Here is a 15,280-nt window from a genome sequence, read left to right as displayed (position 1 = left end):
ATTATAAATCGTTGAACGAAGAACATAGATGAGTTTTAAATTTGAAATCCCAGTCAATGATAAATGATCCATAAAACGAAAAACCGAAAAAAAATAGTTCAAACGAACCTCTCGTTTCTTTAGGATTAACGGCATATTGTAAATCTTACTTCAAATCTAAAACATGTTTTCAAACATCAGAAATAACTATTTAAAAAAAAAAATTAGCAAACTTTCAACTTGAAACCCACAGCCGATGAATGTAACAATAACATAATTGAAACATAAAAGAGTAAAGCCTCTCCTCCTGCAAAATTGTACAGAATGCATCACGATGGTTTAAATGGAAGGAACAGTTTAACTTTCCCTAAATAGGTTGAACCAAGATCAATTGAAAATTATCTAGAAGAAAACAAAGTCCAGAACACATTCACTACACATGATTTTGCTTGATTCTTGATAACAAATGAAATTTAAAAACTACTAAAAATGTACAGATTAGACAACGAATGCATGAAAGAGAAGGAAAAATCGACATTGATTTTGAATGCTGAGACGATGTAAGTAGGTTTCAAATATATTCAAAAGAAAACTCCCATTTGGGTGGATGCGAAAGATTTAAATAAGGGAAAAAGTAGAGAAGAAATTAATAAGAGCCGGTACCGGTAGGCAAAACACATTCAATTACCAAAAACATGAAGAACATATTGAAGTAAAACAGTGTCTTTCATATAACAATGTATAATGACATATTCGATTTGAAATAAACGTGTTAACCGAGAAATCACTAAATTAACTGTTTTAACTGTTTCAATAAGGATATTATTCTTTCCGTTTAGCATATTTGTAAACCTCAATTTGTGTAATACATATACATTGCATATACATTTTGGCTGAAAACAAAAAAAAGGGAAAGCCAAATCGCTTAACATCTCTGCAAATAATGTTGTGTCGCTGCGAGAAGCCATGTCTACGCCGGTGCGATAGATGTAACTTTCTCCATCGAAATTTTATCTTTCCCAATGCCGAACCGTTGGCGGAAGAACCACCCCGAACCGTGCAAGGCTGATAAGAAAACTCAGAAGGAGTGGCATTTTCCGGCATTTCACCGACGGGCTTTGACTGTGAAAGAGGAAGAGTGGAAAGAGGAGGGATGGGGGGAGACTGCTTGTTAAATATCGGATATGAAAAAGATAGAAAGTTGGAAGAAGAAGCAAGCGATGACAAAAACTGTGAATAAATAACTCGCTACACGACTCGCTACCGTCTCCGATGTTTCCACTCTTTGCCGGAAAAGTTTTCCCGAACGTTGCGACCTCCATTGCGCGCATCGTAACGACTCGTTCGCCAATGTTTTATTGGTTTTAGCGGTTAGTGGGTTGTATGGTTTTGTAAACTAAATTATACATAAATTTATGATAAATACCGTCCGTCATGCGGTTACTTGACGCTCGCTAACGTTAAGTCTGGAGTGGAAAGTTCGCTCAGCCGAAAGTTAGAAGACAGCAATGAACAAGCAGTGCTAACGCTGCTACAGAAGCAGCGTCCTCCACATAGACAAATCCGTTGATCAACGAAATCGTTATTCGGAAAAACGGTCAATGTTACTCTATGCGATCTATGTTCAGTGGCGTCCATTCATGTTGCGGTCCAACATGGCGAGAGCGAGACGGCCCTAGGTGCACGTCCGACCATGTTGGCCGACAAAGAGGCGTGGCCTCCGAGAAATGGAGAATCGTTGCGCGCTCGCCATAAGCCCGCCAGGCGTACAGTCTGTTACAGTTTTCCCTGCGAGTGCAGGAGCGGGCGTGGAAAACCCGGGGCCAGCAGGAGGGGGGGGGGGGGGGGGAAACTTTGCCGGGAAAAAGAACGACCGATATTGTATATTATGTGGACATCTTGGCCTTCGCCTCACTCTGGCTGAAAGCTCTCAGCGATCCGTTCGTTTAATAACAGTACACTAACAGTAATTGTGCAAAAGGGCGCGGTAAGCATCTTTTTGGCAATACTAGCGAAGATGTGTATTTACTGACGTACTACACACACACACACCCCGGCACCGCCAGGCGTGCACCTCCACCGCCTTGGCATCCTTACATCGCTCAGCTAGGTCACTTTTCAGATGTATATATCATCACAACTTGTATCTATAGACTGTTCCGTTTGCTAATGGTTATTAATATGGCACAAAGGCGACATTTGCCATACAAGGACAGGAATTTAAATAACAACATTTATCCCAATGTTTCATACATGGGCGTTGGCCGGGTTTTTCCAACGAAAGTATTTCTGAACGCCAGTACTTGAGAAGAAGAGTTTCTCTTCTCGGCTGAAACTTTATCTCCGGCGAAGAAATAACATTTTTTATGTGAAAAAAGAACCAATAGATAAACTTAAATTAAAAGAACGGTGGCGTTTGTTTTCGGAGAAGAAACTAGCATTTAGTCATAACAAAGATTATTAGATAAAATACAGCATTTTCCGGCGTTACGAAAGCATTGTTTGAAGCTTTACAATAAATTACAACTAAACTTAGGAAGTTATACAAAGCTACCAATCAGTTTTAGTTCGAAAAATAATAAGAATATAACATACAAACAGAAACGTTGATGAATAAATCAAAGCAACTAGAAGAAAACGAATAAAAAATCAAAGTAACTAGTTAAAGTGCTTACAGAATGTTAACAATAGCTTAAATCGATGGGTTGATAAACTTCTACTCTGCTATCTGTTACACAACATGGATTTAAACTCCCTGGACTGCAATTGCTAGTAAAAGTACAAATCCATTGTGTAAACTTACACCACATTTCTTGTTTCTAAAATATTTAATCAAAATTTCACTTTAAACATTTAAAAAATAATGGGTGATAGGATGTTAATAATTGTATTTGTGTTAATCGTTGATAAATTCAAGCTCTTTGAGAATCGAAGGTGTTTACAGAGATCTTCAGAAATTGCAATACTTCCCTCTAACTATTTTTTTTTTATTTTAGACATCACAAATGATGTGCTAATGAGCAAACAGAACATGTTGGCATGAAGACATGTTGGCTCAAATAGAAGAAGTTCGCCGATGCGGGCTGTTGAACAATTTGAACGGCAAACTTTTGCGCAACGTTGCCCATTTTGCGGACTTTTTCACATGACAATTTCGACGGCCCTTGAGTGGTGTTAACATGTCACCGAAAGATCGGGAACAAAGATTGTTTGGCAAATTGGGAAGGGGTTGGGGGAGCGGATCTGTGTAACGACGTGTTCAGGCATCAGGTGTTGATGGCAAAATGCTGTCCCCAAAATGTGAGATAAATGACCCATTTCTATCAGCTTTCTGGAATCGGTGCCAATCTGATAAATGTTAAATTTGGTGCTGGCGTTAATAGTAAAGTATATTGATTATTGTTTACGATGTCGAATGCGATGTCTTTCGCAGAGACTTTTGCGGTTAATAAACAGAACGTAAAAGTTTCTCTAACTCGAATGAAAGTTTAGTAACGGAAAGTATACGAAAATGGAGTAAAGAAAAAATGGCCAATGCACTACCTATGTTAACTCCGCATAAGGCCGCATAAACTATGAGAAGTGCTAGGTTTAAGAATTGCTCTTGAAACAACATTTGAAGAATATCTCGAGGGTTTCAAGAGACACCATCATGAGGCCTCTTTCAGTCCGTTTGTCTACAGTGTGAATGAGTGAGTACTTGTTGATTTTTTTTTTTTTGTTAAATGAAGAGCAATCGTGTTCAAGAATAAAGATAGACGACCTAAGCTTCAGTAATTAAGCCTACTAAAGGACATCGTTATCCTTAATGTGAAGGTTAGCTCCTAATCTGCCTACAGTTAGGCATTCTGTTAGTATAACCGCTACGAGATCTCAAGGATGAACAAATGAACGCAACGTACAGCTACTCTATAAAGCATTCGTACAGTCACCATTTTAATGTCAACCTTATTTTCAATGTGAATACTTCACCTAAACCAAAAAAGTAAATAGAATGTTTCATTTGAAATGCTATTTAATATTTTAAAAATTGATTGTTGGTCTGCAGTTGTTGTTTAAGAAAAAGAACAGCCACTCCAATTAAATCTTTGATGACCTAGAAACTCCTGTTAGAAGTGTAGTTATGCAGTTCGTTGTTACTTTTCGGACCTTCTTTTTACGTGATCGTGAAGTATCGAAGGATTTTAGTTTTTGTAATAATTTATAGTTTTATCCTCGTACATCCAACATGTAATATAAGGTCAGCCAGTGAATGCATCAGGATTTAAAGTTGTGGAACAAAATTGTGGAACAGAAATGACAAGAGTCGTGACGTCGGCACTTGTTTCCGTAGTTTTACTGAACATTTCAAATTGTGAGCAGTGAGCATTAAATTGTTAATGTTAGTCAACTTCAAATGATGGCTTCTAGGGAACCATAACAAACGATACCTCAAGAAACCGGAGTGTTACAAAAACTTATAGAGAATTTTGTCAAATAGGCAAAGGACAGGAAGTGAGAAATCACATTTCTATTCAAATTTTCTGCTTAAATTCTGTCCATGCTCATGTACTCACTGCGAAAGGAAGGCAAGATTACTGTCCGGATACTTTGTTGAGGAACTGTGGTTCATCGTCGACAAAACCGTGTAAGCACCGTGTAAGCAAAGTCCACATGTGAACGGGCGAACGTGCGACACGCCACCGGATGCCATAAAACCCACAATTGTCACTTCTAGTCCACCAGCTCCAGCAAGCTGTCAGTTTTTCTACGCGTCGGCGCAATTGGCGTGTATCAAAATTCGTCAGAAATACGAAGTTAGAGAAAATCTTGTGTACTGCACCGACGTTCACGTGAGCCACGGCCAATAATGTCCATGTTTTGCAACACCGCAGACTAATCCATCGCGTATTTCCCCGGGGAAAGCACTGTTTAGCGTTGGTACGTACCTGATCGGGAGCAGAATCCGGTTCCGGTTCTGGCAGGAGGCTGTGAAACGGTGGCACGTTCGTCGTGTCGAGCAAAAGGATGTGTCATTAAAAATTAACATCGGTACGGTGTCATGGTGCGCTCTATTCCTTCCAGTGACCAGATGGCAGCAGGGACGTTCTGGCGGAGCGCAAACATCTCGAAACAACTAGAGCGCATTTGAATTTGGAATGACCTAGAGTGCTGTGCATTCACCCTCCGGCAGAATGGTTCGACTAGCGGGCGACGACAGCGAAACGCTGCAGGACATGACTAAGATGGACGCTGCCGATCGGCTGCAAGGTACCATATTGTTGGACGTGCTTTTCCTGCTTTTTTTCTTTTAGGTGTTTTGAAACAGCAGGTGCAATCAGCCGGGTTCCAGGTGTAGGTGTTTAGTATGGAGCCTGATTTGAAACGAAGAAAAAGTTTGTTATAATTTTCAAAAATGTGGGATTCTAATCCATAAAATAACCTTGTTATGCCAATTGCATACCTTTAGGCGCTCGAACATTTCCTGGTGGGAGCCGCATCCCGCATGTCGTGGTTCTTGGGTTTTAAACATATTCCTTTGTACCTTTCTCTCCAACAGCCCACATGGAGCTGACGACGTTGTTAGGCTTAGCATTGGGAGTTGTCGCTCTTATCATGGTTTTGTTCCTATACGTCAACAAGATACGGTGCTTTGGAACATCGCCCCTATTTCCGCTATCCTTCGAGGAACATCTGATTTCGGAGAAAACCTTCCATCGGATTCGTAAGTATCTGCGATGCCGACGCTGACCTCCCCTTTGCGATTCTATGTATTTGGTTGGCACTATTTTGGTACGCAGGGAATCGGTTCGCCTACGATGGAAACAACAGCTCCGACTCGGAGGATGAGACGATCCGGCGGCTGCGGTTGGAATCGTGCAGTGAGCCGTACAGCGCCAGCACCTCCTGCTACCACGCCAACGAGAACATTCTCGCCCACTACGCGCCACACTTCAATAGCTTCAACAAAATCCTCACCGGCGGCAAGCACGGGCACAGCTCGCGGGATCCGCTGGCGATGGCGGAGGGGGGCAAGATTGGGATGCCGCATTCGAGCAACGACTGCAGCTCCAACAGCTCGGCCGAGGTGAGTCTGGAACCCGGAGCGCCCCTGCTGCTGGATGCGCACGTCAGCAGTGACCGAATCGGTGGCTCGACGGCACATGAACCCTGTTCCGGAGGTGGTGGTGGTGCCCCTGCGCTGGAGTCTACCTGGTCTGGGGCGGGAGATCTGAAGTTAATTAGCGAGCTGCTGCTGCCGGAGTTTACGAAGGAAACCGACGAGCGTGCACAGCCGGTGAAGAGCAAAAAGAGCAAATCAGCGACCAGCAATCGTAGTGATGTTAGTAAGAGTAATGAGAGCGAGCTGTCCGGCATGCTCGACCAGCGAAGCAATGGGAAGATGAAGCCGTACGTCGAGGATGATCCGATGGTCGGGTTTGGAGAGGCCGGTCCATTGGTGCAGCAGGACAGTTTGGACGACGTGCTTAGTCTCAACAATGATGTAAGTGTAATGATCCACCTCTGCCCACTGGATCTAACAGCTATCTTCCTCGGCCAATCTTTGTTGGCAGTGTATTTTAGTATTTTCGAACGAGCCACTGTTCGATACGAGCGACCTGAAGTCACTCAAATCCGACGGTGAGCTGACGAACAGCGGCTTCGAAGGGCCGCCGGCCGTGCCGAGCTCGAACGGGACGCTGGAGATCTCGCTGCTCTACGACGCGCCGATGCGCAAGATGACCGTGCACGTACTGCAGGCCCGAGGGATCGCCTCCCGCGGCGACAAGGGCACGGCCACGCACACCCAGGTGCGCCTGCTGATGCTTCCGGCGAAGCGCCAAAAGCACAAAACCAAAATCCGCTCGGGCGAAAACCCGCAGTTCATGGAGAGCTTCCTGCTGCACCGCGTCAACCCGGAGGAGGTGAACTCGATGGGGCTGCGCATCCGCGTGTACGGCTGCGAGCGGATGCGCCGGGAGCGTCTGATCGGCGAGACGATCGTCAGCTTCGCCAACATTGACTTGGAACTGGAGACCAACTTGTGGCTCCCGATTGAACCTCGCTCGTCGGTCGCGGTAAGTTGCGTTCGGTTTTCGCTGCAAGAAATGGTAACGTAACAGATTAATGGGGTTGTACACATTTTTCGTTCCAGGATACAACGTCCACGAGCGACTTACTTAGCATCGCGAGATCCGACAGTGCTGGATCAACGAACTCCATGCAACATGGAGGTGTTCCGGAGCTGTTACTTGGTTTGGGATACAACGGCATCACTGGACGACTGACGGTTGAGGTTGGATTAACAGAGTCTCTAAACCTTAATCCTTATTTAACACCCCCTCCTTTTGTCTTCCTGGTTCCATCGTTTCAGATTGTGAAAGGTAGCCACTTCCGGAACCACACGGTACCGAAGGTGCCGGATACGTACGTAAAGCTTTGTCTGGTGAGCAGCATGGGCCAGGAGATTGGGCGCGCCAAGACATCGACACGCCGCGGTCAGTCCAACCCGCTGTTTAAGGAAACATTCATTTTTCAGGTAAGCACCCGCACCCGGGTTAAAGTTACTGTGCGTCTCTCTGAAAACACATTTCCCTCCTGGGCGTTTGCAGGTGGCACTCTTTCAGCTGAACGATGTCACCCTCATCGTGTCCGTGTACGCCAAGCGCAACATGAAACGCAACGAAATGGTGGGCTGGTTTAGCATGGGCCTCAACTCGAGCGGGCCGGAGGAGATGATCCACTGGAACGAGATGCGCGAATCGAGCACCCGGTCGGAGCCGATCACCCGTTGGCACGTGCTGGTCGATTCCTGATTTTAAACGCCCCCCCATTCGACCGCGACGAGCCCCGAACACGGGCGCGCTCGCACGAGCCGGATGCTGGGAGCGAAAAAATAAAAACAAAATTGTTTGGTCCAATTTGAAAATACACACACGCACCCGAACAGGGGCGCGGTAGACAACACAAAAAAAAAACGTAAAACAAACATTGGAAGATTTAAGAAAAACAAACACCTTGGAAAAAGGCCTCCCAAGTGGGCCTATTTTAACTAATTCTTTACTATTCAATCCAATTATTGATGTAACTTGTCAAACGATCGATACCTTTTTCTTTGTCCGTCGGAAAACAAAACAAAAGATTTGAATGGTATTTATTAAAATGGTAATAAATTACAAACATGTTAATAAAAAGTTTGATATTTATGAAAACACAACTAATTAAACGCAACGGTTTCCCATTCATTTCCTGCTTGCAGAGGTCTAGAGCCAAGAACACTTTTTATTTCGTATGCATACATCAGCTGCGTTACTTATAGTTAAAAAATATCAGTTTTTTTTAAAGGATTTCTCCAACAGAAGATTAGGGTTTGAAATGAAACAATTTAATTACTACACATCGTTACGGTTATGCGATTTCCCACAGCTTTATGCAATAGTTATTGCCATCCTTGCCGCAGCTCACTATCTGATTATTGTCCAAACTACCGAGGCAGTACACGCTCTCTGAAAACGAGCAAAACGAGGTATGAGAAATCGTTCGGTCAACTATTTTACTCCTAAATGTAACGTTAAAGGCAACTAAAACAACTGATTGCAACAGTACTTTTTAAAAACAATTAATTTCCAATGGATCAGAGTGTTAAATAGCTGTGTTGTGTTAAAATTACATTGTGGGGGATAGTGATTGAAGCATGAAACGCAAGGTTGCATAAAAGCAATTGATGATTGAGTGTTAAATAGGTATGTTGTATTAAAATAACATCGTGCAGTTTAGTGGAACAAGGATGAAAAGAAAGGTTTGCTACTCACCACTATGAATGCTCATCTCGCACTCGATCATGCCTTGCAGCATGCTCCACACGTGCAGCTGGCCTCGCTGGTCTCCCATGAGCAGATATTTACAGTCTTTCGTCCAGCAAAGGCATCGCACCACGGTGTCCAGCGCCTTCCGGCAGATGGTCATACTGCTGTCCGCATCCGTCACGTACATGGTTCGATCTTCGCCGCAGGACGCAATAAGCGTTCCCTTCGCGTTAAACTTCACCTCACAGATACCGCCCCGGTGCGTCAGTAGATTCTTATGGTTGTCCTTCGTGTAGGTGGACGTTGCGTTTATTTTGCGGGCATCAAACTCGAACAGCAACAGCTCTCCGCTTTGCAGCCCGACTGCCACGCGAATGCTGCGCTCACCAGCACACGCACTGTCGATCGAAACAATCTTTTCCTCCAGCGTGATGTACCCGACCACGGCATCGTTGTGGTAGTTGTTCCAAATTCTGCAGAAAAGCAACACAAAAATGGCTCAGTGTCCCTCGTAAAACTAATGTGTGAAGAAAAACAACGGGGACTGCCTTACTTCAAACTACCGTCCCAGCTTCCAGAGACGAGCAACCCATGCATCGGTACATACGACAGGCACGAAACGGCATCGTCGTGTGCCCGGATGGTGCTTGAAACCTTCCCAAAGTCGAAATTATAAATTAGGCTGAGTTGAAAGGAAAAAATAAAGTGCATCATAAATATAATGAAAACAAAACAAAGCTCGCCCAACTAAACAAGCTGTTCGATACCTACATGGTATTATCCCAGGCTCCAAGAACAACCGACTGGTCGGAGGGAAGCTGCACGGAACTGATCGGCAGGTCGCTAAGCTGCACGCTTCGAATTTTTCGTCTCTCCACCGGATTGTAGCAGGTCATGGTGCCGTCTTTGCTGGTGGTGAAAATATTACCCGTCGACCCATCGATCGCCAGCGCAGTTATGATATCCTTGTGTGAACAGTACTCCTGCGTTTTCTTTATCACCATGCTTGACTGTGCCGGCACACCCTTCGGGATGGCCTGCATTTTCGATACGTGAGCAGTGCGGAATAGCTGCTTCGGGATTTGTCCAAACTCGGAAATCTGCACCTCCATTGCGTGCCGTGCCGCCATGTCGTTTATCTGTCCGAGGTCGACGGATCCTTCGTAGCAGAGATGGTAGAAAACGTTGTCCGCAGCAAGTGCTGCCTCTCCTTGCTGTTTGTAACCGAATATCAGATCGATCCAGTGGTTCAAATTGGCGGAAACATAGTCCGACTCCAGGGCCTCCCTTAGCAGATGCACGAAACGTTCCGGTGAGTTCTGTGCCCACGGTGGTAGAGCAACGTTGTTCACCGGTGCACCATCGAAGCGGCAACCGAAGTCTATTTTCATGCTATTCATCAAAAAATCACCCTTACGCCCGGTATCGTAGAACTCCGGTATAAGCTCTTTAAAGTCGGACATGTTGTGCATGCAATTATGAAACGCGTCCGCCACGCAGTTGAACATTCGATCCGGATGATCGAACTTGCCGTTCTGCAGGCAGAGCATTAGATCCGGATGCTTTCGCACGAGGTAGTACAGTACAAATCCCGGTGTGGAGTAATGCGACCCGTAGAGGAATTTTGGTTCACCCATCTCGTCGAACCTCATGCGTAGTCTTTCCAAACGTTCGTTGTTCAGCGCTCCGACCGGCTTCCTCAGGTCGCGATACACGACACTATCGTTGAGTTTCAGCTCGGCCGATGTGTAGTCTGTTATGATCCACGGAAACACCGGGTACTGGGTCAAATCTTGAAATGAACGGTCGGCTAATCCGTTTAGATACAGCAAATAATCATAATTCGATACGAGCCCGTTTTGCCACTTTAGTGTCATGCTTTCAGGGCTCTGGTCATGTACGGCGTAATCAGTCTGACCCGTTATGCTACGAAAGCAACTGTCTCGATCGGTTTCATTGCGGAACGCTAGATAAAGACATTGCTCTTCGACGTTCGATTCCTTTGTATCCCACTGGATTTTAAGCCCTATTTGCCGGAGAAGATAACGATGCTTGGAAAGACTGGTGACTGATTTAATGCTGATTTTAAGCACAGGATTCTGAAAAGCAATTATTAGTAGCTTAGTTCATTCCATTCGATTTGCTTTACACCTTCACCTACCGTGTGAATGTTGTTGTACGATTGCAAATAAATAAAGGAATTAGTCAAAAGCAGTCGCCCAGGATTAACGATGAGAGGATTGATTTCTTCTACGTGAAATTCGGCAACCGTTCGTTCGTATAAACTGTTTAACCAGAGTGGATTAAATTTTACTCGGCTATGCCTCGAGTAGACAATTGTAGCAATCTGTTTTCGAAAAGTAAAAAGAGGAAGAAAAATACATAAATGTTAAGACACTTTCGTTTACAAAAGATATCATTCATTTACCATACTGTTTTGTTCATATGAAGGCAGCGTTGAGGCACGGTTCAGTTGGCAAATTTGTTGGAGACATTCATCTAGCTTTGCGAAGTGGAAATTGAAAAGAAATCGACACTCTCGTTGTACGAAATGATATGGTTGAATGGTGTTCTCGCTCAACATTTCTATGTACTGTCGGCACCGAATCAACAGCTGCGAAATATCGGAATTGCCACTTTTGTTGTTCTCGTGCCGGCTTATGCTTATGCAGTCTTTGTACATGATTTTAACCAACGGCAGTAAGCCACTGTTTTTTGCCTCGAACACCAAAGACTTTGAGCACATTTTCAGCCGACCGCTCATGCGAATCTCTTCGTCCAGCTCCATGGCCTGCTCTTGTTTCACCATATCAACGGAAAAGTCTTCGAAGTAGATCTCTCCCGGCTCCAGCAGTAATAGTGAAAACCTGCAACCAACCACCATTAGGATGTATCTTTTTTCAAGTATTTATAATATTCGGCCATACCTTGCTGCTTCCATACTGAAATTACACGGCTATACACGAATTAGAAATATTGAAAATAACTACTCCGACCGGAATTGCAGCGAACACGACGAAAACAACGGTTTATGTCATCCGGCTGATGAGTAATGGACCATTTTGTTTACATCTTTTCTTTACGTTTATCATCAATTCGTTAGAAGATCCATAGCGACTAGGTTTAGTCATTTTATTTTCATAAAAGAATTAAGTGTAACAATCAACAATTCGCATAGATATTTTGGTACATTTTTAGTATTTTCAAAAGCCAAATAAAGAAAAATTTTAAGTTCAGGCAGCCCAACCTGCTACACGTATTTCTTGGCTCTGACGTTACTCAGTTGTAAAAATCGTCTACATCAGACGAAACCAAACAAAACTGGCCGAAACAATTGGTAGTATGTTCAACAGGTAATTTGGAAAAAATGAAAACAATAGTATCAACTGCTGAATTTAAACGCCTTGTGGATAATGCACTGAGCTTTTTATTTGAATCGTTATTTATAACTTACATTTTTATTTTACAAATTAGTCATCGTTTATAGCCTTGCACAAGGTCGAATAAAACAGGTCGGTGTCCGATGCGCATTTGACAGCTCATGCCAAGGTAGTTATAACAGGCATTAGAAAGTAAATAAACAAGCCAATTAAAGGGAATTCTCAAAAAAAAGTCAAAATACGAATCAAGTGCTTGCACGCACTTGCAGCTCCTAGTCCGGTAGCCGCAATGGCACTGTTACATAAAAAGGTATCGGAAATCCCTCAGGATGCGGTCCGGCTCAACGAGGACGAGGCGGTCAAATACTTTCTCAAGCTGGTGCAAAACTGGGAGAACAAGTCCGAAGTGTGGCCGATCGTGTACACACCCGGCGTTCTCGGTGCGACCACGGTGTTCTCCAGCTTTTACATCAACAACTACTTCAGGCGGGTCCTGAAGCTAGGGAAGTATGGGCGGTTATCGAGTTATTTACCGTCCGTTGCGCTGCCCGCTATTATGGCGACGATGTTCCACAGCACGTTTGTGCTTCCGGATGCAGTGTTGCACAAACAAGCATGCCCGGTGTGCCTACAGACGCGTGCGGCGGTATTTCAAAGTTGCTTCGCTGTCGGCTATCCCATGCTTCTGGTCCCATTGTCATCGTTTATGGTAGGTCCAGCAAACCCATTCGGGTGCTGAAATCGAGACATCGTTTGTTTCATCAACATCTGTTTTCCCTTCGTTTCAGTTCGCCACCCGACATTTCACTTACCGACTGCCATCCATCACGGAGAAACCGAAGGAAGTTTTGAAACTGTTCCGTAAACTTTCCGGTCCCATTACTCTACCACTTACCTTGATGTTAGCATTTAATTTGACGCTTTCCATATTCCTAACCGGTAAGGAATTCGAGGCTGTACACAAGGTTAACCTTCACCTACTCGCAGTAGAACGAAAGCTCGAAAGCGAAGGTTTATTGCCTACCGATTGATCCATTTGTAGATTGTTGTATAGAAATAAAACCCAAATAGTTGGGGTATAAGTTAGTCATAACGACGGTCGTTATTTGTCCTTTTGGACAACCATTTCTTCTCCTACTGTCGACTGTTTCATGGAAGAGCGGTGAATAGTACAATTTGTTGGCTATAAATGTGACTCGGATTTCGATGGATTGTTGCAAATGAAACATCTTCAAGGGATTGAAAAGCATATTTATTATCCCTGCATTCAGAGGGAAATGCATTTTCCATCTCTGGAGCCTGTGATAGCTGTCAAAATGGTGTTGATCACGGCTGTCAGATTCGGGAAACGCACAGAATGGCTGTCACAGTCATTTCCAATTTTATCCCTCCATTCAAGCGCACAAAGCGCTAAATTCAAGCTTCGAATCGTGCGAGCAGGTACCTAACTAATCCGTGTCGGCGATGTTTGCTTCGTTCGCTGTAGCAAGTGTCGGTGTGGTCAAACAGAACACGGTAGCCAGGTAATTACGGCTTTAACGCTGAAAGGATAGATGCACCGTTCTCAATGCGGCGATCGGATTTCACGTTCAATTGCAGCGTTGCGGAGCGATAATTTTAGTGCAATAGTGACAGAAGACAGATAAGCGGTAGAGAATAAGCGTAGTAGGCTGTAGCGAGTCAAACAAATTGAGTCAGCAAAGTTTCACATTGAGATTTGGTGTGCGCTGTGCGTTGGGAGTCTTTAGAGGAAACCCCGCTGCCTTGGTAGGCTTAAGATCTGATCCGTCGGTGCAGGTGGTAAGTGCGATTTACAGGTAACATGGAAAACACTTCCTGAACACCACAAAGGACTACGGCATTGCTGTGTGATGCGGTTTGCGCGGGCATATCATTGTTGCTTGTAGCATGCAAAACAATAACAAACCACAAATCGGTCAAAGTGCCAATGTTAGCTTAAGGGCACTTTGTTCTTGGTTTATGGGTGTTTTTTCGCTTATTGGCATGTGAATTGAGGTTTATCTTCATCTTCATTTTTAAGGAAACACAATAAAACGACTCATTTGGTTGCTGAATGGTAAACAACCACCCTCAGCACGATGTCCCGTTCCGCTCGAGTAGAGATGCGAAGTGCCAGCGCCAAACGAGAACAGCAGCTCTACAGCCCTGGCAGTGGACCACTGCGTAAAACGCAGCGAACGGACAGCAACCGCTCGTTGAACGCCAACCCGCATTCGGATCCGTCACCTCCGCCGGTTAATAGACTGATTCAACGAGGCTCAGCCGGTGGTCGCAACTCCAACCGGCGACGCTCACCGTCCACCGAATCTTACCACGGTCAAGAATACGGTTTCCGGGAGGCACGTGGGCCGCCCGAAGGTGGAAGCATCAATCGGCGATTAGAGGTCCATGCCTACCCCCCTGCGAGTGGCAACCACACAATTCGGCTAGAATCCGAACCACCGCCCAGCAGCATGTCGTCCAACGCTCAAACGGCCGGTGGCATGCGAAACGTTCGTTCGGATCAGATGAATCGCGATGCACGCGGTTCGAAAAAGAAACCACCGATTCCGTCGTTATCACACCTGGAAAATCTGCCACCTCGGTTGCAAAAGAAAACGCTCCAGGAGCATGGCCTTCCTCCGGATTACTTGGAAAAAATGCGCGCCGAGCAGCAGCGGGCGCAGACGCTTCCAATAAGAGGATCGAATCGACACTCTAGGGGCCGCATCCGTTACTCGGGCAGTGGCGGTGGAGGAGGAGGTGGACCAGGGCCGTATCCAAGCAATACTATGGGCAGCCGACCGATGGTGGAGGAATATCATTCGCATACGCGGAGTCGTTCTTCCGATGTCGGTTCGAATGAACGATATCCCCCATGGCCGAATGCCGGCGATCGCCCCCGCGAACATCAATCCGGTCGAGCGGACAGTAGAAATTCTAGCTGCGAGCGGAATGACCGTGACCGCACTTACAGCGGTGGCAGCAAATTCCGTCACTATTCGTCCGGGAGCTCTCGCGGACAGGAAAACTCGAACAATGATAATTACTCAGGATCATCTACTCAAGCATTTGATGACCGAAGGGAATCGATCAATGGTGGCTCTGCTTTTGGAGAAATATGTGTAAGTTTTC

General features: G+C 45.0%; 4 protein-coding genes across 6 annotated transcripts in view; 3 read left to right on the top strand and 1 right to left on the bottom strand.

Annotated features, from left to right (window-relative positions):
* The first annotated feature begins 5,153 nt into the window (after nucleotides 1–5,153).
* LOC131268641 (uncharacterized) lies at nucleotides 5,154–7,889 on the top strand. The gene is made up of 7 exons (XM_058270877.1): nucleotides 5,154–5,229; nucleotides 5,519–5,683; nucleotides 5,760–6,463; nucleotides 6,534–7,037; nucleotides 7,115–7,255; nucleotides 7,334–7,498; nucleotides 7,572–7,889. The coding sequence occupies exons 1-7, from the start codon at nucleotides 5,154–5,156 to the stop codon at nucleotides 7,773–7,775; spliced, it is 1,959 nt and encodes a 652-aa protein (XP_058126860.1). The 3' UTR covers nucleotides 7,776–7,889.
* Nucleotides 7,890–8,168: 279 nt separating this feature from the next.
* LOC131268638 (protein FAN-like) lies at nucleotides 8,169–11,792 on the bottom strand. Of its 2 annotated transcripts, none has more exons than XM_058270871.1 (7): nucleotides 11,693–11,792; nucleotides 11,194–11,632; nucleotides 10,927–11,112; nucleotides 9,537–10,864; nucleotides 9,319–9,447; nucleotides 8,772–9,238; nucleotides 8,169–8,465 (listed from the first exon to the last, which is right to left on the bottom strand). In XM_058270871.1, the coding sequence occupies exons 1-7, from the start codon at nucleotides 11,704–11,706 to the stop codon at nucleotides 8,368–8,370; spliced, it is 2,661 nt and encodes an 886-aa protein (XP_058126854.1). In that variant the 5' UTR covers nucleotides 11,707–11,792; the 3' UTR covers nucleotides 8,169–8,367. The 2 variants fall into 2 exon arrangements, with proteins under 2 accessions (XP_058126854.1, XP_058126855.1); XM_058270872.1 differs by having other exon boundaries at nucleotides 11,194–11,268; nucleotides 11,693–11,787.
* Nucleotides 11,793–12,374: 582 nt separating this feature from the next.
* Nucleotides 12,375–13,238, top strand: LOC131268649 (uncharacterized). The gene is made up of 2 exons (XM_058270884.1): nucleotides 12,375–12,854; nucleotides 12,934–13,238. Exons 1-2 carry the CDS (start codon nucleotides 12,435–12,437, stop codon nucleotides 13,174–13,176), a joined length of 663 nt encoding a protein of 220 aa, XP_058126867.1. The 5' UTR covers nucleotides 12,375–12,434; the 3' UTR covers nucleotides 13,177–13,238.
* A 291-nt stretch (nucleotides 13,239–13,529) lies between these two features.
* LOC131268636 (telomerase-binding protein EST1A) overlaps nucleotides 13,530–15,280 on the top strand; it is a 52,750-nt gene continuing 50,999 nt past the window's right edge. Inside the window, exons 1-3 of one of the 2 annotated variants that reach the window (XM_058270870.1) lie at nucleotides 13,530–13,668; nucleotides 13,745–13,945; nucleotides 14,187–15,270. In XM_058270870.1, the coding sequence (XP_058126853.1) occupies nucleotides 14,245–15,270 (1,026 nt within the window). In that variant the 5' untranslated portion in view covers nucleotides 13,530–13,668; nucleotides 13,745–13,945; nucleotides 14,187–14,244. Of the gene's footprint in view, nucleotides 13,946–14,186; nucleotides 15,271–15,280 lie in introns of both variants that reach the window. The other variant, XM_058270868.1, reaches the window with a different exon arrangement.

Source organism: Anopheles coustani, chromosome X, assembly GCF_943734705.1.
Source record: "Anopheles coustani chromosome X, idAnoCousDA_361_x.2, whole genome shotgun sequence".
Classification (NCBI taxonomy): domain Eukaryota; kingdom Metazoa; phylum Arthropoda; class Insecta; order Diptera; family Culicidae; genus Anopheles; species Anopheles coustani.
Note: the sequence above shows the minus strand (reverse complement) of the source record. Positions and strands in the feature narration are given on the sequence as shown.